Here is a 27,498-nt window from a genome sequence, read left to right as displayed (position 1 = left end):
GTTTCGTAGGGTGTAGGGCACGGAATCTAAGAATTAACCTAGGAGCATGAATGTTTTTAACTGGTTCCCATGATCTGTCTTCTGGGGCATAACCCACCCAATCAATGAGGTATTGTAATTTTCCTCTATGTCTCCGGGAATCAAGAATCCTCTTTACTTCATATTCTTTTTCACCTTCTATTACTATTGGTGGGAGGTCTTTTTCAGGCTCAGGAGAAGGTGTGTATTTCTTGAGTAATGAGCAGTGAAATACAGGATGAATTTTCATGTTAGGAGGCAACTGCAATTTCAGGGTTACAGGAGTGATGATCTTTTGTATAACAAATGGACCTATGAAACGAGGTTGTAATTTTCTGGATCCTTCTAGCTTTAGGTTTCTGGTTGATAACCATACCTTTTCGCCTACCTCGTAAATGGGCTCGGGTCTACGGTGTTTATCTGCTTGTTGTTTCATCGATATTTTGCTCTTGACTAGCTCTGAAGAAGCTTGTTTCCATATCGACTTGAGGTTTTGATGATTTTTTTTAATGCAGGAATGTTATTTAATTCTTTAGGGAGGTCTATAAGCAGAAACTTGGGGTGTTGTTCAAATGCAAAGAATAAAGGGGAAACACCCATGGAAGAATGTGTGGCGTTATTGTAGGCGAATTCTGCTAGGGGAAGTGCTTGCACCCAGGTGCCGGTAATCATAGGAAGTAGACACAGTAGGTATTGTTCTAGGGTTTGATTAGTTTGTTCGGTTTGCCCATCCGTTTGGGGATGGTAAGCCGTAGAAAGACGGTGCTCTATCCCCAAAGTGGCACACATGCCTTGCCAAAATCTGGAAACAAACTGGGCACCTCTGTCTGAGATGATGATGGATGGAAGTCCATGTAAACGTACAATATGTTCAATAAAGATCTGAACAAGATCCTTAGAGGAAGGTAATTTCTTTAAAGGAATAAAATGAGCCATCTTTGTCAGCATGTCCACCACAATGTATATAGTATTGAACCCTTGACAATTGGGAAGATCAGTGATAAAATCCATGCTAATGGAATGCCAAGGTGATGGGGGTATGGCTGTAGGTTTTAATAATCCAGTGGGCGCACAATGAGAAGCCTTTTGTCTGGCACATGTAGCACATGAGTTCACAAAATTGGCTATGTCTTTTGTCATGTCTTTCCACCAAAACTATTGTTGGCATGATTTCAGAGTTTTGTGACTTCCTGGGTGCCCGGCCAGAATACTATTGTGGCACCACTGAATAAGTTGTTGTTGTAAAGGCACAGTGGGTATGTACAACTTATTGTCATGGTAATGCAGTCCTTCCTTGATGGTGTGTAAGGGTTCTTGTGTCCACTCATCACTAGAAAGGCTGACATAAGAATCTCTAAGTTGATTAATGAATTCTTTGGATCCCTTTTTCCCATGTTCTTCAACTCCTATAATCTTGTTTTCAGGAATGATTGAAGGATAGAACTCGCATGTTTCTGAGGGGTATGGACCCAACCTTGACAAGGCATCTGCTTTACCATGTAGTTACCCAGGACGATATGTGATAATGAAATCATATTCACTAAAAAAAATGACCCATCTCATTTGCCGAAGAGTGAGGGCTCAAGCTGATTTAAAGAATTGAAGGTTTCTATGGTCAGAGTAAATAGTGATTACATGAGGAGAACCCAATAAGTAATGCCGCCATTCCTGAAAGGCTAACTTGATAGCCAATAACTCTCTCTCACTGATAGTGTAATTCTGTTCTGCCGGTAACAATGTCTTGGAAAAGTAGGCGACAGGATGCAGACGACCAGTATTCTTGTCTCTCTGGGACAAGACTCCCCCTACTGCATATTGGGAGGCATCGGCTTCCACAAAATAGGGTTGTGTATTGTCTGCATGTTTAATGATGGATGCTGTGGTGAATTTTTCTTTTAGTTTCTGAAACGCTCTTTCAGCTTCTTCGGTCCAAGCAAATTGAAACCCCTTTCTAAGAAGACGAGTTATAGGAGAGATTAGCTCCGAGAAATGGTCTATAAGTTAGCAAATCCTATGAAGGATTGGATTTCTTTCACTGAGCTAGGACTGGGCCAGTTGACTATGGATTTGATTTTTTGGGGGTCCATCTTTATTCCTTCTGGAGAAACCACGGAACCCAAGAAATCCACTTGAGTGGTGTGAAAGGTACTTTTATCTAACTTGGCATATAGATGATTCTCTTTTAATTTGTGCAGGATCTTTTTCACATGAATAACGTGTTCTTGTTTGGATTAAGAGTTAATGAGTATGTCATCAATGTATACAATTACAAAGATGTCAAGATATTCTCTGAAAATGGCGTTGACAAAGTATTGAAAAGCCGCAAGGGCATTACAAAGCCCAAACGGCATTACACAGTGGAGAAGTGTGGCTCAATGGTTAGAGCTGCAGACCCTGAAGCAGAGGTCTAGCCCGTGACCAGGGTTCAATTCCCCGCCTCAGCGGGTCTTGGGCTCAAAAATTCCACGGACCTGATAATTCTCGCCTCGGTGCCTATTCCAATCATGGAGTCCCACTCTGCAACTCTGGGCAATAGCTTGCTTAATCTCCACAACGGCCCCCACAACGCTAAGGATGCCTGGCCTCCACCTTGGGGGTGCCCAGGAGTGGACACCTCACAGGGAAAGCCAGGATGGGTTCCACAGCGGTATTCGTACAAGCGTCTTGAGACCCTTGCGGGTGAGTAGTGCGCTATACAAGTATCAATTTACATTTTACAGTACTCGTAGAGACCAAACTTAGTACGGAATTCCGTCTTCCACTCATCCCCTTCCTTTATACGAATTAAATGATAGGCTCCTCGCAAATCGATCTTGGTAAATATTTTAGCCCCTCGTATCTGATCCAACAACACCAAGATGAGTGGGAGTGGGTACTTGTTCTTAATGGTATTTTTGTTTAAGGAGCGATAGTCCAAGCATGCCCTTAAACCTCCTTCCCTTTTTGGAATAAAAAAAAAAAAAAAAAAAAAAAGGAGGGGAGGATACTGGTGAGGTGGAAGGACGTATAAACCCCTTCTTTGTCATTTCTTTCAGATATTGTTTGAGATATTCAGTTTCAGGAACAGTAAGAGCATATACACGACTGACGGGTAATTCTGCCCCTGGTATAAGATCTATCCGGCAATCATAGCTGCAATGAGGAGGCAGCTTGGTGGCTTCTTTCTCGTCAAACACAGCATTGTATTCTTCATATATATCAGGCAAACAAGAGGTCGCTGCTACGGAATGGACAGCACAACATAAAGGAAGAATATTGTCACTTGCCTCCTGATAACAGTGTAATAGGCAATACTGAGATTTCAAAGTCACTGTTCTCGCTATCCAATCTATTTGCGGATTTTGAATTTGCAGCCAAGGAACCCCTAGAATGGAACCAAAGTTAGGAGCATCAATGAGATCAAAAGTAATGGACTCAGAATGTCCATTCCTACATACCATAATCATATCCGGGGTTGATAAGTGATTAACCCAGAAGATAATTCAGTGCCGTCCACAGCTCTCACTGGTTCAGGATGTGCTTTTGGCATGAAAGGAATCCAGAGGTTCTTGGCAGGTTGTATGTCCAGAAAATTTCCGGTAGCTCCCGAGTCTAGGAGGATATCAAAGTTCTTTCTGTTTTGTGAGGATACTATGAGGGTGATGGACAGCGTGAAGTGTTTTGGAACCAAAGGCACGCATCTTCTGGCTATTGAGACCTTAAAGTCCCTTGTTCTTGAAGAGTCGGTCTCTTCATTCTTCAAGAATCCTAGTTTTCCTCTACGTATGGCAAGTTTTGACTGCTCGCCACATTCTTAGAAGGAGCACGAGGTCGTACTGGGCAAGCTTTGGCATAATGACCCCCTTTTCCACAATAAAGACAAAGATTGTTTTTGCGTCGTTTGTCTTTTTCTTCAGCCGATAGAGGTCCTCTTACTCCTCCAATTTGCATGGGCTCAGACGTATCCTTGGTTTCTTTCTTTTCAGTTCGAATCATCAGATATCGAGGAGAACTTAGACGGGTCTTCTCTCCTTTACGCTCCAGTATTCTATGATCCAGTTTAACTGTTAAATCTATGAACTCTGCACAATCTTCAGGCGGATTTACTACCGGAGATAAAAGATCCTTTAATTCATCATGCAAGCCCCGATAAAATAATGAAGTTCTCTTGTCCTCAGGCCAATGGGTTTCTGTAATCAATCTATTGAAGGTAGTAATATAAGATAAAAGGTCCTTAGATCCTTGTTTGAGATTTAATAAGGCATTATCACTGGCTTGCATGAATGTATGCTTAGAAAGAAAGACCTTTCATCTTTTCCTGGAATTCATTGAAGTTATATAGTAAGGGATCATTGTTTTCAACTAAAGGTACCGCCCATTCTGCGGCATTTCGTGCTAGATACGAAATTACAAAGGCGACTTTAGCAGCATCGTCAGGGAAAGCAGCCGCTTTACATAAGAATTGTAATTGACATTGATTCATAAAAATATTGAACTTGAAGCTGTCCCTATGAAATCTCTCGGGCATGGCTAAGGGAAGGTGGAAGGCTAGGTGTGTGTGTACCGTAACCTGGACTGGAGGTAGGTTTTCTCCTCGTGAAGAGGAGGCAGGGGTTTGTGAGGAAACTGTGAAATGAGCCGGTTGGATGTAACTCTTTCTACTTCTAGGGATAGCACCCTTACTGTCTATGGTCTCTAAGGTCTTGAGGTGCATTACTTCTGCCTATAATCTCTGATTCTCAGATATTAATCTTTCCACTTCAGATTGAAGGTCGACTAAGGCAGCGGCTAATTCTTCTACCGAAGGACTGTGTAGTGCATGGTGTAGAGCTGGATCTACTGGGGCACTAGCACCCTCAGGATTCATGTTGGCTCGGGTGGAGTGTATTCGTGGGCTTGGCTTTCTGTCGGCCTATACCGAGTCCACAGGAGCGAAGATGAAAGTTCCACACACTTCTAGCAAATAACACCCGGAGACCAATAGCATGTACTCACAAATAATTATTAACCAAAAGTGTGGGGAATAAATCATAGAGTGACCACCACTCTTCCCCAGATGATGTAGCTGTAGTATTCTGTATTGAGCAAGTCAAGATGATGTGCACTGTAGGGAAACAACAAGGAATAGTCATATATCTAAGATACAAGGTTTAGAGAGACCATCAGAAACATTGATGCATACCGAGAGTCGTGTTTTCACTCACCCAGCCTTTGTGTCTGGTGCCCTGTAATAACAGTCTTCACTGGACAATAGCCTTTAGTCTAGAAGTCTCTGGCAGCAGGAAGCTCTTAAGAAAGACTGGTTGGGGCTATAACCGGAAGACGTGAAAGGGACAACTCACACTCAGAATAGTAAAAGAGGGGGAGAGATCAAGGAGTAACTCCCCTTGATAAGTGGGGAATAATTCAGGACGAGAAAATAAACAGAAAGGGCAATCTGCAGTCAACCCTGCAACGACCTGCAAACCACTGGAGGCACTAACTGAGAAACACACATTAAGTTGGCAGACCAGTTCAGGGAAGTAGAAGCGGAACCGCGCCCACACTTGACAACCCAAAAATATATATATACCACTGAGACGTGTTGTTAGTCTCTAAGGGAATGAGCGGAACAAACACGTCCTAAGAGGTTAGGTAGTGCTGACAGCAAGACGCGTTGGCCGGCTCTGGGGAGTAGAGCGGAGCAACCGCGACCTCGGGGAGACAATCAGCACGGGAGGAGAGGAGCGTTGTCCGGCTCTGGGGAGTAGAGCGGAACAACCGCGACCTCGGGGAAACAATCAGCACGGGAAGAGAGGCGCGTTGTCCGGCTCTGGGGAGTAGAGCGGAACAACCGCGCCCTCGGGGAGGGATGAGGTCAAAGCTGTAAACTGCCGGGCACAGTCTATGACCAAATGGGGTCCCCGATACGGCTTGCCGCCTAAACTAGCGCAGAAGCAAACACGTACCAGGCCAAACAAAGTCGAGAAACCAAAGATAGATTCCTCCACGGGATTCAAACACAGAACGAGCAGGAACAAGGGACGCCAAGGATCGGGAACAGGAAATGAAGGGAGGGGCGTGGTCACGACTAGGGAAGCAGTAAGCCAAGCGAGGCATTACTGAGGAGACGTGCTCTTACGTGCTTCAGGGATCGTCTCTAAATTCCAGTTCTGTGAACGGGAGTGATCACAAGATTTAAATGCAGCAATGCGGGTCTCTACCAAACCCTACATCCTTTTCCTAACAGTGAGTAGAAGGGAAGAGAAGAAATATGACAGAAGGGCTGATTAGAGAGGAGTAGGAAAGTGATATGCTTAAGACAGAGAAGATGATGGAACAGGAGAGACTAGAGGGAGAAAAGAAAAGAATGACCATGCAAGTCATAATTTAGAAAAGACTGTTCAGTACTCTAGAGGCAATCACATGAGCTATACATTTCCACTTTGTTCCCCTTAAGTACTCAAAGGACTGACAGACTAATATTGGTTGAAAAACTAGCCACCCAATTACAATTCCAGTCGGCATCCTCAAAATCTATGCTTTTTGCACAGTGGGCAGCTAAGGGAAGAAACAGGCTCACAAATCACATTTGATGTTTGGCAAGTTGCCAACTTTGATTCCTCTTTCAATTGTTATTTCATTTATTTGAAGTAAATGGACAGCAGTAGGCACTATCAACACCTTCAATAAGTCACAAAGGCTTTACAATCTCTTTAAAATAGGCATGTCCCCCCAAGTATTTGTAGCTCTTCTGAATACACACCCTGTATAATCCAGACCTTGGTGCTGCCGCTGGTAAAAATGGTGAGAGCTGTCAGTGTAGAACAGGTACAGGGCAGCAGATTTGCAAGGTCTATTTATGCACACCCACACAAGTACAACCGCTTCCCAGAAGAGGGTGAGATGAGAGAGTGAAGGATAAGACAGGCCGGGACCAGGGGCCACGACCGCTGGCCAAATAAATACCATCTCTTACTCCCCCAGTACCTTACTTCAACTGCGAGGCCCCACCAACGAGCACTGCCTCGCATCCTGGGATCCCAGCACAAAACTTTTTAACTGCCAATACTGTACGTATCAAAGCTGCCCATCAAAACCTCCCCCCTCATACCATATGTTCCTGGTGAATTGCAGGTCTCTCCCTAGGCATGCCTCAGAGATTTCTTTGTTGATCTCTGATAAAGAACCTGATGCCATATTTCTTACGGAAACATGGCTACAAACAGACTCCGATCCTGATATTATTCAAGCACTCCCTGCAGGATACCAAATACTTCGAGCTGATCGTCCGTCAGGATAAGGCGGCGGCATAGCTGTCATTTACAAAAAACGTTATACCTGCCGCAGCTCTCCTATTAACCTATCCAGCTGCGAATACCTGACATTTTCGCTTGACTTCTCCCCCACATGTACCTTTTCAGGGACCCTTGTTTACCGGCCGCCCGGTACCCCTACCAACTTTATAAACCACCTTGCACCTGCCATAGCTAGTGGAGTCTGTACCCTACCAAACTACACCTTATTGGGTGACCTCAATGTCCACTTAGATGACCCCCATGACCCGGCAGCCACCGAACTACGCCACAATCTGGAGGCACTAGAACTCTCCCAGCGAGTGCTGGAGCCCACCCACTATAAAGGCCACCTATTGGATCCAATCTTCAGCAACTGAATCCACCTCGCAGTTAGCTCACCCATCCCTCTCCCATGGACCGACCACTCTCTGATCCCATTTACATGGTCACCGTCAGGCTCACGCCCCACACCCCCCCCCCCCTCATTCCCAGGAGAGACCGCAAATGGTCACAACTTAATCCCAACCAGTGGGCAACCACTTTAGAAGCCTCTATCCCAGAAAACAACCCCGACCCGGCTGTCAGTAATGACAACTTCAATAATTGGATTACCACCTCTTTAGACTGCATTATTCCAATCAAAGACATCAAATTTAAACAGAGACCAAGAAATGCACCATGGTATTCACAAGACCTACGTAGTCTCAAGAAAGAATGCAAAAAACTAGAAAGAAAATGGCGCATTGACTACTCACAAGCTAGCAAAGATGAATATCGGGCTGCCATAAAACTCTATAAAAACGGCATAAAAAATGCCCAAGCCATCTTTTTTGAAAATAAAATAAACGAAGCAGCATCTAAACCCAGGGAGATATACCATATCGCAAAAACCCTCTTCAAACTGCCGGACAATTTACCTAATCCTCTGAATGCTCAGACTCGCTGCAATGAGCGGGCCGAATATTTTCACAACAAAATAGCTACGATCTACTCTTCCTTTCCCGAATCCCCTCACATCCAGACAGGGCACAAGGACACTAGATCGCCTCCCCCGACTACCCAGGAAACCTTCCCACCACTAGAACCTACCACCCTGGAATCCATAATACTCCAGGTAAAATCTGGTTCCCCCAGCGACCCAGCCCCAGCCCAGTCCCTCAGAACAATTACTCCCATCATTCTGCCTACCATCCTAAATCTGATTAACAACTCTTTAGCTTCAGGTAGCGTACCACGGAAGTGGAAACAGGCGACAGTCAGGGCCCTCCTGAAAAAAGCCAATCTAGATCAGAAGAACCCAGGGAACTACCGCCCGATCTCCCTGTTGCCATGGATAAGCAAAATTGCGGAAAAACCCGTAAACCACTCTCTCACAGAATTCCTGGAAGTAAATAACTTACTGGACACATCACAGACTGGGTCCTGTCCCATGCACGGAACAGAAACCGCGCTACTAGCTGTGATGGAAGGAGCTAGAATGATTATGGATCAGGGCGGCACTGCGGCCATCATTTTATTGGACCTCAGTGCCGCCTTCGACACTGTAAATCATGATATCTTGCTGCACAGAATCTCAGAACTAGGAATCACCTCTAAAGCAGCGGCCTGGTTACAATCATTCTTATCAGAGCGCTCATTCCGAGTCTGTGAGGGCAATATCACCTCGCCCAGTAAACCACTCAGTTGTGGGGTTCCCCAGGGTTCGTCCCTGAGCCCCACACTGTTTAACATATACATGCAGCCCCTCGCTGAAATAGTTCGCCCTTTCGGCGTTCAAATCGTGTCTTACGCGGATGACACCCAGCTGGTGGTAACTCTGAATCATCCCTCCTCTCATCCAAGTGATCTAAGGGGCTGTATGGAAGCAGTATGCACCTGGATGACCCAGTCCTACCTGAAACGGAATGGAGACAAGACAGAGCTAATGGTACTGGGTAACTCCCCACAGAAATCCATCGATTCCTTGTGGCCACCAGCACTGGGCCCGGCACCCGTAGCCAAGAACACTGTGAAGAGCCTAGGAATTTGGTTAGATAATACACTGACACTCAGCTACCAGGCAACTAAATTATCTGCCACCTGTATTGTGGTTCTAGAAAATCCACATACTCCTACTCAGGGGTCTTACCAATAGGTAGTCCATTCAAAAAGCAGCAAAGGAATTGACAGAGAATCTGAAATATGAAAAGACATCTTTATTACATACAACAGTGAGGCTACGTCGCCCAGCCACGCCTAAAAGCGACTGAATGAGATAGCCCGCCTTCATGGACTCCGCACAGTCCTTTTATACAGATTTTTATGCCTTAGGCACATATTTGAAATACATTCCCAGAACGTGCACACAGATGCAAAACCCACTTTCAAGATAAGTCCAGGCCATAAACAATGTCCACATAATGAATACATTCTTTAGCTGACAAGGCCGGATAACCCCAAAACAGTAAGATCACAGCCCATGGCGTAAATAGCTCGTGGAGGCAGGAACAGGGACAGATGGAAGTGAGATAGGCAGGGTGCGTGCGCGATGAAAGGGTTTATGGCATGTTGGGCCTTGATGTTATCTTGCTCGGCCACTGGGAGAGGAACTGACCAAACAGGCTCGGCCTGGGGCAATGGTTTCACCTGGTCCAGGTCAGGAAAAAGTCAAACAAGGTGTACGTGGCCTTTTGGAATCGAATTTAGCTGTGTGTTATAGCCTATGTAAAGGGCAACACACAACATGGCTGCTGTACACAAAATGGATGCCAAGGGTTCAAAACAAAATGACAATTTCAAGGTGAAATTGTTACTGGAACAGAACGAAAATGCTTGTACATAGTGTACTGGCCATTCTCGGTCTTTTGATATAAAAATCGTCATGCTATGACAAAGTTTATTACATGAGTCCAAATTTTAAAGTACCACAGACGCACCTTTTGCCCTTACATAGGCAATAACCTTTACTCACGCTAGTCTGGGTCCAGATCTATATTTTATAAAAATCCTCAAGATGTTACTGAAGCGTAATCCTATTACCTAGCGACTCTCTCGGGACAGGTGTCCCTACACACGCAGTAGCACAAAGGCCATATATGGCAGGACAAAAATAGGGAGTGCCTCTATCTGTAGTATGTGGTACAAGACCACACACCCAACAATAAGTGAGATCCAACTACTAACTGGTGTTGATGAAAACGATACAAAAGGAATTATCAGTAAACTCTGATCTCCTAACTATCCGTGTTCGGGTAACATCTGGAAAGATGCAAAGAAGTAGAAGTAGGAAAAGACATAGGTTTGGGAGGTGGGTGCAGATGTGATTTGGGCGGCAAAAACAATCCCACCCATAAAAGACAATGCCTGCTTAAAACACACTAGAAAACACGTCATTAGGACCATATAAACAAAGCAGTGACCGCTATTACAAATGAATCATAATTTTCCACAACCCTAAGCAAACGTACATCCTAAAATTATCTAGTACATTTTAGGTCTTCTTATGCATTTCTGTAATTCATTATATGTTCAAGTGAAACAGTGGTGACTCTCATTAATGCTCTGAGGTAAAAAAGGAAATACTCTTTCACAGAAAATGGACGTTATTCTGGTTCTACTAAAGAGAATAGTACTTTAAAACAATGCTAGCAAAGCTGCAAAAATTAGTTTCCAAACTCCAATTCTATACCAGCTCACAGAAAATACCCAGAGTCCGTCAAAGCCTCTACTGGCAGGCTTCTATTGTCCATCAAATCCGCTTCCAGTGTCTTCTTCGCATTGGGCCTCTTCATTCAGGCTCTTCGTGACTCAGTGTCCGTTGGAGTGCCCTCCTGGCAAACACTCATAGCTCAATTACAAAGTCTCAATGTCTCAAGGCAGTGCACCAGTGTCTCTTCTTGTGGCAGATACTACAGATGATGCGCCCTTCATTGATCAAGGGCACAAAGCATTTCATGCAGATCCAAGCACTACTGAGAAACAACCCAGCAAGATCAGCAGCACTTTCAGACTCCAACACTCATCAGAGTGTCAGAGGACGCTCAAGCTGCTCTCTCATGGGCACCAGAATGTAGTGCCTTTTTCCAAACGTGGATCCTTGGGTGCACTGCCTTTCCATTGGAGCAAAGGAAAAGAGGTGTGTGGAGGGCCAAAAACTTAGGCCAAGGGGATCAGGGGACCGCGCGCTGTCAGAGGTTCAAGCACATGACAGTTGAACAAACTGAACAAACTGGATGACAGCCCTGTCATCAACAACAGGGATCCTTCGCATCTTTGAAACCAGATCCTCTTTTCTTTTTCTGTTTACAACGCCTTCTGATGAAACAAATGGCTTGCTTGGGAGGTACCATTGGGGGGGTACGCTGATGATCGCGGTCACGCTGATGATTGATGTCACACTACTTGGTTGCAGGAATTGTAGGGCCAAGAAGTCTGTCTTTCATCTGTCACTGATGGAGAGTGTGCTTAGTCTCGATCACAGGTCTGCAGGGTATCACTCTTCCTTTGACTCTGGAAGATTCCCGCAGAACCTAGTGATATAGGAAATGTGACAACTGTTAGTTTCCTTCAAATCAAGCACAAAAACAGTTCATGGGTTTTGACAAGGGGACTGAAAGCAAGTGGCCTGCAATCTGCAAAGGAGTGGCCACGCGCCATGGGACAATGTTGGTCTAGAATGCACTGTCATTTTCAAAAAGCAATTTCAAACATAAAGGCAGTAGGCAAACGGTGTCTCTGGGCTTTTCAATTGGGTTTTCGTGTGAGAGCATATCCTTCATCATCTAAGGGTAAATAACTACATGAAAATTCTATCTAAATGGATGTTTTTACATATCGTGGCATTGTCTAATGGTGCAAATACATATTTTCCTCAATGATTAAGTGCTACTAAATTCCTTATCTAGAACATTTCAAATAGAAAAATTACATAATACAGAATATCAAGGACATCACAGAAAAATCCCTTTAGAAATGTGCATTAAGTCCACTATGCAATACAAAGGCTAATGATCAAATGTGCAGACAACAAGACCAGAACTGGAGAGTCCCGCTATTTGCATGATTAAAACACATCTGATCCCACCACAAATTAAAGCAGCAGAAATAAAGAGAACTGAGGAATTAAAGTAGACATTGAAGATTCGTCATGTTAAAAAGGTAAACTTAAGATATCTCCTATTGAGATGAAAAACGTGTCTTACTATAACATTGGGTCAGTTAACCAGCCTGTCACTACCCCGACAATCAGTCTGAAAAAACATTTTACATAACATGGGGGATCCCTGATACATCACTTTAGTCTAAAAGTGTGCGCATAAACAATACACCCATAATAATAAATGGGCTGACTGGTGAAAGGAATATGGAAAAGGGAAATGGAAATAGGACACAACTAAAATCCCCAATAACTAAGCATGATGCGGCATCGGTCAGGGGAGAAACAACAAAAGAAAAATCTATAGGAAGAACAAAAAGTCTTGGGTGATAGTCAAGTTTGTGACATAATACCAAAAAAACATGGACACAAAAGTCACAAATAGTGCAGAAATTTGGACTCTACCGCGCCCTTACACCATATACGGTAATGTCAGTTAATGGTCCAGTTCCTTCTGCAGGGAAAAAATGAAAAGTTTAGGTCACCTTTAACAAGAGCCACAAATCCATAATTTCATCCTTAGGTCCAATCAAGGATACATAAATTTAGAATTACCTGGTCCATAAGGGAGAGGGCAATATCATGACTCATGTATATCTCTTTTATTTTACTTCAATACTATTATGGCCAAATTTCGACTTACACTGGTGAGGTGTTGTCTATTTGTGTCAACAGCATGCAAACATCATGTCTGTGAAATTTAGTGTCAATACAAATTTTACCCAATTATTGTAAAAGTGACACATATCGTCATACATGCCTCCTTGCAATAAGGGCAAACTTGTAATAATTTCTTAAGTAGCAACATAAAACACAGCCAACATATACCAAGCCATCAAATATACATGCAGTATAGCAAGCACAAAAAGGCATGGACAAATCACAATAACATAAGCAGTGACGCATGTATTCATGCAGCCCAAAACCCATCAATGCAGGCCTGCTTAATTTGTCAGGTTTAGAATCAAAAATCAAAATTGCACACTTTCATTTAATCTCAAAATGTACACTTTCACTTACTCCCACCCTTTTGACAGATCATCACCAGCACTGGAGATTGAACTGTCAAATAAAACTTCCAGTGTCGACCAGCAGGAACGATTCATAAAGGGAAAATGCTAAATCATGAAAAAAACACGAACATTTCCTTGCAAAGAAGTCATAATAAAAACCCATCTCTTTTCAACATACTGCTGACTTGCCATAACATACAAAATACCAACTGTAATTAACCATCTTCCAAAAACATACTGATTCCAACTTCTCAAAAAGCAGAACTCATTCACAGACACTCTACATCCCCTGCGCCAGAATCCCCTGAGGTCCGAAAGGCCCTCAGCAGAACATCTGGTTTCACTTACTCCTAACCCCCACCTCACTGACCTTCAGGTCAAACTCTGCCTGACATACTTCGCGCGTTCCTTGATCATCCTCCTATTCGTCCCTGGAGCTGACAAATGCAAAAACTGTCCCACTCTTTTTAACCCTCCAATAATCAACCCTATTGAAAAACCACATATTATAAATGACTTCTTTAAAGCGTTAAAAGTCATTTAGTCTTAGAATTTTTAAAACATTCACTGTGAAGAATTTGCTGAGCACAACAACACAACATACCATCTTAAAACAACTGCTTGTTACCACCCTATGCAATTATACTCATTTCATCAATCCTAAACATGAATGCCCAAGTAGGCCCTGCCTAAGCTAGAACCTTCAATCCTGATATTAAACAAAACCCGTGCACCAGTCACATTGGCAGCATAATCCCAAATAAGAATAACTTGCAAACTTGTATGATACTTAAATGTATGTATTTACTAAAGCCTAAGACACTGTAAAAGTTACTCTAATGGCAAAAATGCCTTTTTAAATAGTCTAATTTATCATTTTCGACTTTGGAATTTAGGGAACTTAAAAGTTAATATCCTACGGTTGCTTTACATATTAATCATCCTCAGAATGTCCTTTACACATGACAGAGGTTGAACATTGGGCATCTCTCATGTAAATCCTAGAAAAAAAGTGTTTTACGCCTGCGCCAAGCGAAAACCAACATGCAAATTACCTAATTATTCAGTAACACATAACTTAAATCAAATTTTAATGCTAGGGGGTCATAGCATGAGTACTAAGCTTTATAAATATCAAAAAACGATATTGAAAAGCACTTATTTTTTTCAGATAATTTTTCCATAATTAATAATTTTTCTTTCAAAGAAACCAATTATCTTTTTATGAGAATTCCACATATAAAGGTAAGTTGCATCCCTTGCCTATAATTTTAGATGAGTTCCTTTATGCGCCGAAGCACAAAAGCTTAACTTTAAACATGACATTTTTCTGCGTCACATTTCTGCGCCACTTTTTTAAAAGGCCATCAGTATTTAGCATAAGAACCAAAAATATACTTTTAAAATTTGCTTAAAGAGAATAAAACCACATTTGGATGTTTTCCAGTGATACACAGAACCGTATTTTGTAACCCTCTAAAACACTAATCTAAAATTAAAAAAGATCCAACTGTGCTAAAAACGTTCCAATGCAATTTATGGCCCTTGAAAAACAACATCTGCTGCCTTAAGGCAGGAAAGGCTGAAAACCTGAAAGAAATGCTGAAACCTGAGCACGCTTTTAGTTTTACTGAAAACGGTTTAAAAATGCACGTGCAAAAAGATGCATTTAAATCTGGCAAGGAAAAATGTACTTTAGCTGAAATGTTTGCCTTTCAAAAACCGCTACCAATTCGTTTTGCTACCGAAGGCACAATTATTTTTGAGGCCCTTCATATTCCTAGTAAATGTGAATTTTAACTTTATCTAATTTCAATCCTTTAACATTTTGCACATATGCGTTTTGCTTAATTTATAAATTAAATAGCAACATATAGCGATTTTAGCATGTCGCATGGAAAACTGCTTCATTGTTCATGTAATTTTCGACCTCATATTAATTAATCCAACATTTCACTCAACAAACTGAAAAACATCAAAAACTCTTAATACACACATGAGCTCATTTCAAACAGAAACAGAAAGTGTTGAAACATTCAAGACACACAATACAGCGCGCTCTAACCATTTCTTGTAAATAGCGTTGTCGCAATTTACAACAAAACCCACAAACAAAATAGACATTTAAACACACATTTTAAACACACATTTAAACACATATTTAAACTCACAATTCAACACTCAGGACGAAAACAGGACAGTCCAGACTGTATGTAGCTGTAACCATATTTACAAGGAACACTTCTCAATAGTGTTCAAAAAGACTGCATAAACAGCGCAACAGACCACTGTATGTGCAAGAAACCAAAAATACACTCAATACACTAGCTTTAGGTGGCAGAACACCAAAAATCGTTTTGCATGTAAAATTGCCCAGAGCAAAGGATCCTTGTTTTGCATTATGTCATATTTTAATTCCCTGGGGATACAAAATCACCAAGGAAGAAATATGTTTGTATATCTAAACCTATTTAGATATTCCCTAATGGAAGCCGGCAAATTAAAACGTATACCAAAATTGGCCAACACAAATCTCTAAAAAAATGCTAAGATCAGGCATCCTGTATCCCACTAATCTAGCTTCTAAACTTCAAGGGGTTATCTCTGTCGATACACTCGCAAATTTACAAGACCCTTGGTTATTGAATATTGCAATGTTCAAATAATCTTAAGCGCAATAATGGGCGCGACCCACAGATACTTCCAAAGTACCAAAGAACTAAGTAATGGGAGCGACCCACAAAACTAAAGAATGGGCGCGACCCACAAATACTTCAACTGGAGCAGATGGAGAAAAGTCTCTTCATATCCGCCTACACAAATTGCAATTCGCATATCCAAACCTATACAAACCTATCAAAGCTATAGCAAACAAATAGTTGTCCAAATTCTAACTGCCAATTCCCAACTGCACTAACAGTCTCTTTTCTTAAAAAAAACACTTACGCCAAAAAGAAAGGGTTTCTCAATCAAGAGTGGCATCTTTTGGAGATTCTGAGTCAGAAAAAATCAAAAACATACTGAGCCGCAAAGACAGAGAATCCCCCAGAACCTCTGTGCACAGAGTACCTTTTTTGTAGATTTCTGTCTTGCCTTCCCCAGCAGTTGTCCATCCTCTGACACAGTTAATCCTCAGATAGCCACTGGACGATCGAGCCGCGAGTTGGGCGCCATTTGTGGTTCTAGAAAATCCACATACTCCTACTCAGGGGTCTTACCAATAGGTAGTCCATTCAAAAAGCAGCAAAGGAATTGACAGAGAATCTGAAATATGAAAAGACATCTTTATTACATACAACAGTGAGGCTACGTCGCCCAGCCACGCCTAAAAGCGACTGAATGAGATAGCCCGCCTTCATGGACTCCGCACAGTCCTTTTATACAGATTTTTATGCCTTAGGCACATATTTGAAATACATTCCCAGAACGTGCACACAGATGCAAAACCCACTTTCAAGATAAGTCCAGGCCATAAACAATGTCCACATAATGAATACATTCTTTAGCTGACAAGGCCGGATAACCCCAAAACAGTAAGATCACAGTCCATGGCGTAAATAGCTTGTGGAGGCAGGAACAGGGACAGATGGAAGTGAGATAGGCAGGGTGCGTGCGCGATGAAAAGGTTTATGGCATGTTGGGCCTTGATGTTATCTTGCTCGGCCACTGGGAGAGGAACTGACCAAACAGGCTCGGCCTGGGGCAATGGTTTCACCTGGTCCAGGTCAGGAAAAAGTCAAACAAGGTGTACGTAGCCTTTTGGAATCGAATTTAGCTGTGTGTTATAGCCTATGTAAAGGGCAACACACAACATGGCTGCTGTACACAAAATGGATGCCAAGGGTTCAAAACAAAATGACAATTTCAAGGTGAAATTGTTACTGGAACAGAACGAAAATGCTTGTACATAGTGTACTGGCCATTCTCGGTCTTTTGATATAAAAATCGTCATGCTATGACAAAGTTTATTACATGAGTCCAAATTTTAAAGTACCACAGTATGGGCATCCTAAGACTTATCCGGAAAATCCTGCCGCTCCTCCCATTCAAGGCTAGACAGATCATGACCCAGGGACTAATCCTCTCCAGGCTGGATTTCGGGAATGCCCTCTATCTCGGTGTCCCCCAATCAACCCTGAAAAAACTCCAGGTTATCCAAAACTGCGCTGCCCGTACTCTCTTGCGCATCCCCCCCCCCCCGCCAATCAGTGAGATCTGAACTAAAAGACCTCCACTGGCTGCTAGTGAGGGAAAGAATCGATTTTAAAAGCATGTGTATTGCCCACCGCGCCTACTGGAGGAAAGGAGCAATCCTGAATCACACCTTGATCACCCCATACCATCCCAACAGACAGCTTAGGTCGGCCCATACCTTCCAAGTCATCACTCCCAGGATCAAAAGAGAAAGGAGTGGAGGCAGAATGTTTTCAGTAAACGCGGCAAAGCTCTGGAACTCCCTCCCAATCTCTATCCGGTCAGAACCCAACATTCTGCCTTTCCGGAAAAAACTAAAAACCCTTCTTTTCAGCAGATAACTCAACCCGGCCGTTCACACCCGTCTTTCGTTAAGCGCTAGGACGCCTGCGGGTAGCTATCGCGCTATATAAAAACTAAATTCAATCCAATCCAATCCAATAAGACAGGAGGTTGTCTTTCAAAGAGGGGATGTTGAAGAGGAAAGAGGGCACTGAGATTGGTAGGAATGTGAGAGGGGGGAGAAGGGGGAGAGGAGGGTGAGGCAAAGACAGGAAGGATAGTGAATAAGAGAGAATGAGGGTGGCGAGGTTAAGAGAAGGAGGCGGTGAGAGTGAGAGAAAAGCATGGCAGAGACACAAAGGTGAAGCGATAGAGAGGGATGAAGTGGAGACACAAGAATAACGTGGAAGTGGAAACCTTTTGGGGTGATTATAGTGAGTAAAAGACAGAGAGGCGGGTGAGGTGAGAAAGACATTAGGGTGAGGTGGAGAAGGTGAGAAAGTGGAGGCCACTTAAGGGAGACAGAAAGATGAGATGGTGAAAGAAGGGTGAGGCAGTGAAAGAAGGGTGAGGCAGGGAAAGAGAAGGGTGAGGTGAAGAGAGATGATGGTGAGGCAGCGTATGTAGAGGGGGAGAAGAACAAGGTGAGGTGGAGACAGAGCAGGGTGAAGCAGGGAGAAAGGAGGATTAGACTCGGAGGATGAGAAACCCAGAATGAAGAGTGAGAGAGGGAAAGGAGAGTTATACAGAGGGACCAAAAGAGGTAAATAACTTGTGTACAAAACAAACCGCTAGAAACTGAGTTAAAGCTAGTAAGCATGATCCCCACAGTAGGCAGAGTATGCAGCCCATCCTCCTCCCAGGCCATTCCGCATGCATGCCCAGACCCAGGTCTCAGACACCCAAGTGATGATACCAAACAATTCTTCTTCATGGCCCACACATGCTTTTTCATGGCCCTCCTAGATCCCGAATCTTGGAGTTGACCTGAGCGACATGCTTTAAAAACAAGCATTTTCAATGCAATAGGTCTTGCATTTTTTACAATTTAAGCTATTGTCATTGTAAATGACAAAGCCTTTTATTTATCTGGTTTGGTAATTAACACACAAATAAAAAGCACTGTCATTAATAACGCAAATAGCTCAAACTCTTGTAAATGCCAGATCTGTTTAATTTCAAAGAAGCGGCCGCCATTGTCCCAAGCTGCTTGGAAAGTGAAAGAGCAGCATGGCAGGCTGAATGCTGTGGGAAAGCATGTCTTTGCCTGCAGTGAGAGAAACTCATGAAAGAAAATAGTGCTACAAACTAATAAGACATACTGTGTCACATTAGAAGTAAAAGGCGGTACTAACACGCCTATTAGCGAATCAGAAGCCAGTGTTCACCAAGGACTATGACAAATGTGGGTGGGGCTTCAAGTCTATACTTCAATACAGCATCCCTCGCAGAGCAGCACAGCCCAGGCTCGACTTAAAAAAATATCAAAAAAATGTGAGGCAATTAATACTGGCAGCGTCATAGAGCTTTTTTCTTTGCATTAAGCAATTTTACGCCGCTGCTCCTGCAATTTTTCAAAAACATTCCACAACCAATAATCTCGCGTAAGGGAGACCTGGTGACTTTGCCAATGGTTGTACTTTCTGCATCTTTCTTCAGTGTCCTTGTCCTGTCGCCATGCTCATAAAGGTATCGCGGGTGAAGGAGTTCCCCTCCAAGTACAGTGGGTTGTTTCGAAGTATGCGGGCACCCAATCAAGACAGTTGTAGTTCGAAAGGAACCCGCCTCTTTATACACTCGACCAATGGATAACGGCGCCACCCAGTTCCATTCACAAAATACATGGTTGCAAAGGCCGCCGCGCGGTAAGTGCTGCGGGTGCTCGTTTACCACCGAGCCGGCGGCGCATCGAAGGACTTGGAAGCGCTCACGCGTGCGGAGGCCATGGGCGAGAGCGAGAAGCTGAATATAGACTCCATCATCCAAAGGCTGCTGGAAGGTGCGGACCATTGAGATTTGGGGGGGGCTCCTGGATGTGTTTGAAGGAGGAGGCAGTGGGAAGGGTTACTAACCCCGTGGCGAGGGTACGAAGGGTTCGGCGTGGGCGGAATTAGAAGTCACGGACGAGGATGGGGAAGGGTGTAGTCTGTGAAATGTCCTTACTACGCTAATAGAGCGAGGGTGTGCATGAGAACGGGGTGCATCGCCAGCAATGCATGGTGGAAGGGCTGCACACGGGTTGTGTGTTTGTGTTGCGGTGTTTAGGGCCTGTGGATGTTTGGACTCCACAGTGCCATATGGTAGCAGCAAAGCTGCAGGGTTCATTCCTCCTTTGCGTATTTCGCCTCTTTCTGCTGACTTGCAGCGCCGGGCGCTTCCTGGGTTTCTTTTTTCACGTGTTAAAACGATGGCCGAATATGGAAGGCTGTGGTGGCAACGCGCGGCTTTCTCTACCGTGGCTGCCCCCACTGAAGGTGGCTCATCTCATAAGACTGTCTTTCTCTTTCCGTACAGCGAAAGGATGCCGTCCAGGGAAGAATGTGCAGCTGGCGGAGACCGAGATCCGGGGCTTGTGTCTGAAATCCCGCGAGATTTTCTTGAGCCAGACCATCCTCCTGGAGCTGGAGGCGCCTTTGAAAATCTGTGGTGAGGCCTCTGGGTACCAGGTCCTGCTCAGTGTCTGACTTTATTTATGTTCTATGTTTTCATTGCACGTCGCTTGCTCTAGTCAAACCCTCCTTCTAGACTCTTCTTTGTTAGAATGTCTACTTTCTGAAGTTAGTTAATGCTGCTTCTGGTCTCATTATCTCATTAAATTACGAGTTTTCCCTGCATGTTATCGCAATCACTGGCACCCCTTTACTTAAGCCTGTGTCCTTCTTTCTAGGAGACGTACACGGGCAGTACTACGACCTTCTGCGGCTCTTCGAGTATGGGGGATTCCCTCCCGAGAGTAACTACCTCTTTCTAGGTGACTACGTGGATCGTGGGAAGCAGTCATTGGAAACCATCTGTCTCCTCCTGGCTTACAAGATCAAGTACCCAGAAAACTTCTTCCTGCTGCGTGGGAACCACGAGTGTGCCAGCATCAACCGCATTTATGGATTCTATGATGAATGTACGTGGAAGTATTTGTGATGTGTGTAAAGTGGCCAGGTGTTTCGGCGCACAAAATAAGCATTCCCTTCATCTAAGACTTTGCACGATCAGAGTAAGGAAGACACCTGTGTGTGTGTGTGTGTGTGTGTGTGTGTATATATATATATATATATATATATATATATATATATATATATTCTATTGATGCCAAATGTCTGCCTCATGGACTAAGCCCTGTGCTATGTATGTGTGTGTATATTTGTTGAGGCCTAATGATGCCTGCCTCATGGAAAAAAAAGCACTATGCTGTGTTTCTCAGAGACCAAACGTTACTGTTGTGAGATATATATATTTAGTCATTACCCTTTTCATAGATAATAAAGCAACACTTATGCGGACAGTATTCCCAACAATTATAAAAAAGATTTAACCAGTCTCGTGCAATCATGATATCAATTACATTTCCTGTGTAAGGTGATTTTTGGTAAGCAAACCGAACAATATCCTCATTATAAACTTTAAACATGTGCTTTCTGTTCCTCTTAAAATGAAGATAAAGATGAGTTTATCAATATAGGCTTTCTTATATATTGGTATCATTAAATTATTATTGCACAAGGATGGTATGGGTGTACTGGGAAAAGATGTTAGGACTGTGTTGCACACGCAACGGTTAAGACTAGGCAAGCAAACCTGGCCTTTTTGCTTTCCTAATCGCTTTTCCTCATCTAATTTGTCCCGGGTTATTATCCCTATCTAATGTTAAGTCAATGATTTTGTCCTCTCAGGGTGTCTATAAATCGGGTAAATGATGGGTCCAAGTATCTATATTTTTCCCTACTGTATACCTAATTTGCTGAATGCGTCAATGGATAAATTGCACATCTTAGTTTGAATTCACTTCGCCCTCTTTTTCACATTGGAAATATGTGTGCTTGAAATTAAACCATTTGGACTAAGACTGAAGGGCAATGCACTGTATGACTTGGGGTATTCAGAGAGAAAACTAGAACTAACTAGTTGGTGGCGCAGGGTGACCGCATGGAGGTATTAAACAGTGGATGGACACTAGACGATTTTGGCCGGATTGACCAATGATGTCTCTATGGGATGGGGGGGGGATGTAAAAAGCACTGTCCGCTTACTGAAAGAGCCTGTTAGCATAATCTGCCTTCTACAAGAGGCGGAAATGAGCAGTGAGTGGTGGGCAATACGGTGAAGTATCTGTCTGTAGTGCAATGCTGACTAGAAGAGAGAACAAGGCCCACCTGTATCCACAGATTAGTAAAGAACTCTCCACCATTAAGTAGCGCCCACTGTTGTTGACTGCACGTTAAGTTTGTCCGTTTCTCTGCTCTTTAGGTAAACGCCGTTATAACATCAAACTCTGGAAAACCTTCACTGACTGCTTCAACTGCTTGCCTGTTGCTGCTATCGTGGACGAGAAAATTTTCTGCTGCCATGGAGGTGAGCAATCGTGTCCTAGCTTCTCCTATAGTCTCCCTTGAAATAACTAACTCGTTTTTAAATCGTTTATGCAGGGCATCAGCATGCATCTAATAATATTATATCCACTTTTTTTTTTAAGCAGTCTTAATCAAGTACAGTAGGGGTTCCTGCTATACATGCCTTTCCTTCTGCGGTAGATTATGGAATATAATGACCCCATTGTCTAGTTTTATTTATTTTATTTTATTTTGTGGTTTTTGTAGAGCGCATCACTCATCCCAAGGGATATCACGGCGCTAAGAACCAGGAAAGCTGCTGAGGTGTATGCTGAAACTTACGGCTTGGGAAAGAGATATGTTTTAAGATTCCTTCTGAACTGAAGATAGTTGGTGGTGTGCCTTAGGTCTGAAGGGAGCTCGTTCCACCTTTTGGCTGCCAGGTGGGAAAAGGAACGTCCACCTGCTCTGGCCTTATAAATACGTTTAGGCTTCGCTAAAGCAGAATGGCATGATCGCAGGTTTCTGTTGGGTCTGTAGAATTCGATCCTTCCCTGAAGTATCGAAGGGCCTGTTCCATGTAGAGTTTTGTGAGCATGGCTGAGTAATTTGAAGGCAGCCCTCTGACGCATCGGGAGCCAGTGAAGTTTACTCAAGTACTCCAATGCTGAGTCACGTTTACCTTTGTTGAGAATAAGTTTAGCCGCCTGTTGAGAATAAGTTTAGCCGCCTGGTTTTGCACAATCTGTAGGCGTGAAAATAACTGGTCATTCATCCCGTTAAAAAGTGCGTTGCCGTAGTCCAGGCGGCTGACCAATAGGGCTTGGGTGACAGACCGTCTACAGTCCAAGGGTAGCCAGGGGAATATTTTGGCAAGGAGTTTGAGTATGGCAAAACCTTTTCTGCAGAGTGATCTAACATGGTCTTTCATGGAAAGTGCATCATCCATGATGATCCCCAGGTTCCTGGCATGTTGACTGGGAGAGGGGGCCGTTCCTAGTGAGGGAGGCCACCATGTGGCATCCCACACGTGTTTTGCTCCTCCAAACAATAAAATCTCCGATTTCCCAGCATTCAATTTCAGGGAATGCTTGTGCATCCATTGAGCCATTTCTCCCAGACAGTTATGTAATTTGGTTTTAATGCAGCAATTTAGTTCAAGCAGTGTTTCTAATTTCCATCTGGACCAGATCTTTATTGCCTGAGCAGCCCCTCGCTTTGCACACAGCCACCTCTTCTCCCGCCATGGCACAGTGGTCCATTATATTACCCTCCCCCAATCCCAACCGTTCCCGTTAGAAGGGGTGGTTGGGCAACTCCACTTCTTTGAGCTTTGTGATCTTGAAGCCCAGTCCCTCTAGTGCTCATGCATTTTGTCTACCCTGCGGTCGAGGGGGGAGAAACGTGGCCCACTGAACCATCTAAATATATATTTGTATTTTAGCTAATATTATAAAATGCCTGGGCATCCCCATATGGTTTGCAAGAACTACCTTTCACAAACATTTAGCTGATGGTGTCCGACCCACTCACTCAATCTGGTAGATTGGAAGTACACTCTATGTAAATATTTGAATTGTACTCATCTAAGGCGAGCAGACATGGCCATTAGTTTGGGAGCCATTTTTGCTGCAGTCCATTCCTCATCATCTAGGTCTGTTGTGTAAGGAATGGATCAGAGGGATTGATAAGCTACCTTTAAACCCTCAAATAACCTTCCTCCCAATTTCTTCCATTGCCATAGTACCCTTCAGGGATTGAAACTTCGGGACTGCATCAAGGACTAAAAGCCCCTAACAAAGTTAAGGCCAGGTTTCCCGAAGCTTGACTGCGCTACTTAAAAAAACAAAATGCCCCACATTCACGCAGGTATGAACATCCTTGCACATTAGGGGGTGTAGCATAGCAGGCATCACTTGTTTACATTTTAAATCCTTTAAAGGAGGTATTAAAAATCTTTTCCTTGGAAACATAAACGGATAGAATAGTACAAAATACAGTAGTCTCGGCAGAGGTTTTCTCACATTTACTAGGTCCACGAGCGCCGTGAGCGTGCTGCAGAGAACTATTTAATTGTGCAAAAAGGCTCAATCTAAACCCTTTTAATTGCTAGTGAAGATCCATATTGGTCACCAATGTCAAATAAGTCTCAGTTGACAATACCGGGGCTCATTACGATGTTGGGCAGACCGTAGCAGTCTGGAAACGCCCAGTCTTAGCTTAGCGGTGCTGACCTCAGTATTAGGATGTGGCAGCCCATAGGGTGGTTGGAAACATCCATTTTACTATAGCAGCTTGTGAGGCGGGTGCAAAATGCCTGCTGCACAAACTGCCATATTAAAATGGATGTTTGGAAACATCCCTTCACCGTGTGGCAGGCACCTCACAGTGCCTGCCACAGGGTGCAGGTATGTTTAACCCATAGCAAAGGGCCAGGGGGGAAGGGGGCCTGGCTAGGTGGCCCCATGGTCACTTTGACAGCCTTTCAATGTCGTAAAGACTGTCTGATACCGGCATTGTAATCCAGACGTCCGAGCCGGGGCTAGATCCGCCGTCATTCATGGAATTACAATGCCGCTCTTCTTCTGGCTGGCTCTGCGAGCCCATTGGAAGAAGTGCAGAATCTCCCCCGCGGGTTTTCCTCCAACCACTGTCATCGTAATATAGCAGCAGGTTTCTGTAATTAACTGGCTTCCCTCGTAGCAATACAGTCAAAAGAAATTATTTTTTAACCCCTTTATCATCATCCCTGGTTATCCTATCGGGACATAAAAGCAGATTCAGATGGCCCAATATAGTAAAGTCTGACTTACTATATCTCAAACAAAAAATCGCTCTTACATTATCCAGGGTAAGACACTCCTTAATGATCTTTGTTCAAGGTTTGCTCACCCTTGTACCACATGGATATCCATTACAACAATAATCTTAACGCTGGTATCCGAGATGTATTTAAGGCCCAATTCCTCATTAGCAGCATAAGTTGGTGTGCTTTGTGGGGCGGCCAATAAGTGCTTGGCACACCTATTCTCCTCAACCTGAATGGCGCAAGTCAAATATATTTTTATTTGATTAGTTAAAAATCATAAAAGGATGGACAACCATTATAAAACACAATTCTTTAAGTGTACATTTTAAAAACTTAAAAAGGCCTTATGGTCGTAACCATGAATAGAGGGCAGCTAATTAAATTAAAATGACAAGTATAACAGTACATTTAAAGAATATGTGCCAACGGGTTATTAGGTGGCTACTTGGCTAGAGTTGCCTTTTCCCAGTTCTTTTGTCACCATTTTCCAGAGTTTTATAGCTCTACAGGACAGGGGAATCGATGACCCTCCAAGAAACCTAATGACTGCTACTCTACATGTTCTTATTTGTTCTCCCAAAGGATGTTTTTTCGAGTTTCCAATAAAAAAGAGCAAGTACATAGTAGATGTAATAGTGACCGTCCCCTTGACCACAGAGGCGGCATTCCTTGGATGGCCATGTTTGTTTCCATCTTGGGGTCAGATCCTTTAAGGGGAAAGATCCCATTCGTAGGCACGTCAGATAGTACTTTTTCTGTCAGGAGAAATGTTCCATCAGATACTGTTGCGGCTTGAGTCTCTGGTAGGCCAGTATCACAGCCCAGGCGTGATATTTTTTTGCAAAGATCATTTTGTCTGCTAATATAGAGATCCGCTTGAAGGCGTTATTCACCACACTTTTGAATCCAGAGTAAGGTGCCGGGGTGGGCCAAGCCTCCTATAGCTGTAGTTCCGACAAGGATTCGTTCAGAACTGTTGTGGTTGAATTGACTAGACTCACTTGATTTTCAATCTCAACCCAACAATGGTGGATTAGGGTGTTGTCTTCTGCATCCCTCATCCTCCAGTAATACTTTATTAATACGCCTTGTCTTGACATGATCTGATTTTTTTATTTATTATTATTTTTTTATCTATATTCTAGGCGGATTTGTGCCTGTGAAGTGTGTAGCCGTATTAAAAACAATCTCTTAAATGTGGATTGTGCTATGTTTAAGACTATGGCATCTTTAATGTTCAGAATTTCTGAGCTATATGAGATGGAAGGTAGGAATTTTGCGGCAATCACTTTTAGCAAGTGACCAGTGGAACATTCTATGAGTTATTTTCTTAGGATTTTGAAAGCGAATAACAATTGTTTGACTTTCATACGTCCTTGGTCCAAATTTAGCTTAAAGTTAGGCTTGCAATCTAGCTGAAAGCCTAGGTATTTATAGCAAACTACCCTGGTCAGTGGTTTATCAGCCAATTTCCAGGAAAAAGTATGCCTTTTGGCGGATTTATTGTATTTGGGGGAAAAACATAACTTTTGTTTTTTGGTGGTTAATCGTAAGTTGGTTCAGGGTAGTGTAGGCTCCCAATTCCGTAACCAGTTTCTGAAGGCCTACTGGAGTTTGTGCTAGCAAGATGAAATCGTCTGCATATTGGAGACACAGTGTCGGCATTGTGCCAAATTATGGAGGGTTGGCTTGGATTAACCTAAGGCGCTTATCAAGATCGGAGGTGTATATGTTAAATAGACGGGGCACTAAAACGCCGCCCTGTTTTCGCCCTTTGAATGTTGGAATCTTGCCACTTAAACTGGACCCATCTCCTTTCTTGATTTGGACCCACTTGTGAGAATAAAGATTGATGATGGCCTCCAGAAGTCTTGGCGGGACCCCCCAGTCTTGCATTTTTGCCCATAAATTAGCTCTTGAAACTTTATCGAAGGCCGCTTTTAGGTCGATAAAGCCGGCATACAGAGGCCTAGATTTTGCAAAGGCTTGATTGACTAGGAGAGTAACCGCAGAGATGTTAGTGAGGGTGCCCATCCCTGCCCGAAATACAGTTTGCGTGTAGGGTATTATGTTTGTTCGGCTAACCCAAGCCACTAAATCAACCAAGAGATTAGATGCGTGTATTTTCACCTCCACATCTATTAGTGCAATCAACTTCTAGTTGGAAGGATCCGAGCGGGAACCCGACTCGTGGATTGGGTTAAGAATACTTCCTCTCCAGGACTCAGGAGTCAGACTGCATGCTATG

General features: G+C 43.4%; 1 protein-coding gene across 1 annotated transcript in view; it reads left to right on the top strand.

Annotated features, from left to right (window-relative positions):
* Positions 1-19,703: 19,703 nt before the first annotated feature.
* The window catches only part of LOC144768516 (serine/threonine-protein phosphatase PP1-gamma catalytic subunit B-like), a 65,086-nt gene continuing 57,291 nt past the window's right edge, over positions 19,704-27,498 (top strand). Inside the window, exons 1-4 of the mRNA XM_078652250.1 lie at positions 19,704-19,896; positions 20,412-20,543; positions 20,785-21,015; positions 22,359-22,463. Coding sequence (XP_078508376.1) covers positions 19,842-19,896; positions 20,412-20,543; positions 20,785-21,015; positions 22,359-22,463 — 523 coding nt within the window. The 5' untranslated portion in view covers positions 19,704-19,841. The remainder of the gene's footprint in view (positions 19,897-20,411; positions 20,544-20,784; positions 21,016-22,358; positions 22,464-27,498) is intronic.

This window comes from Lissotriton helveticus, chromosome 7 (assembly GCF_964261635.1).
Source record: "Lissotriton helveticus chromosome 7, aLisHel1.1, whole genome shotgun sequence".
NCBI classification, from domain to species: Eukaryota; Metazoa; Chordata; class Amphibia; order Caudata; family Salamandridae; genus Lissotriton; species Lissotriton helveticus.
Note: the sequence above shows the minus strand (reverse complement) of the source record. Positions and strands in the feature narration are given on the sequence as shown.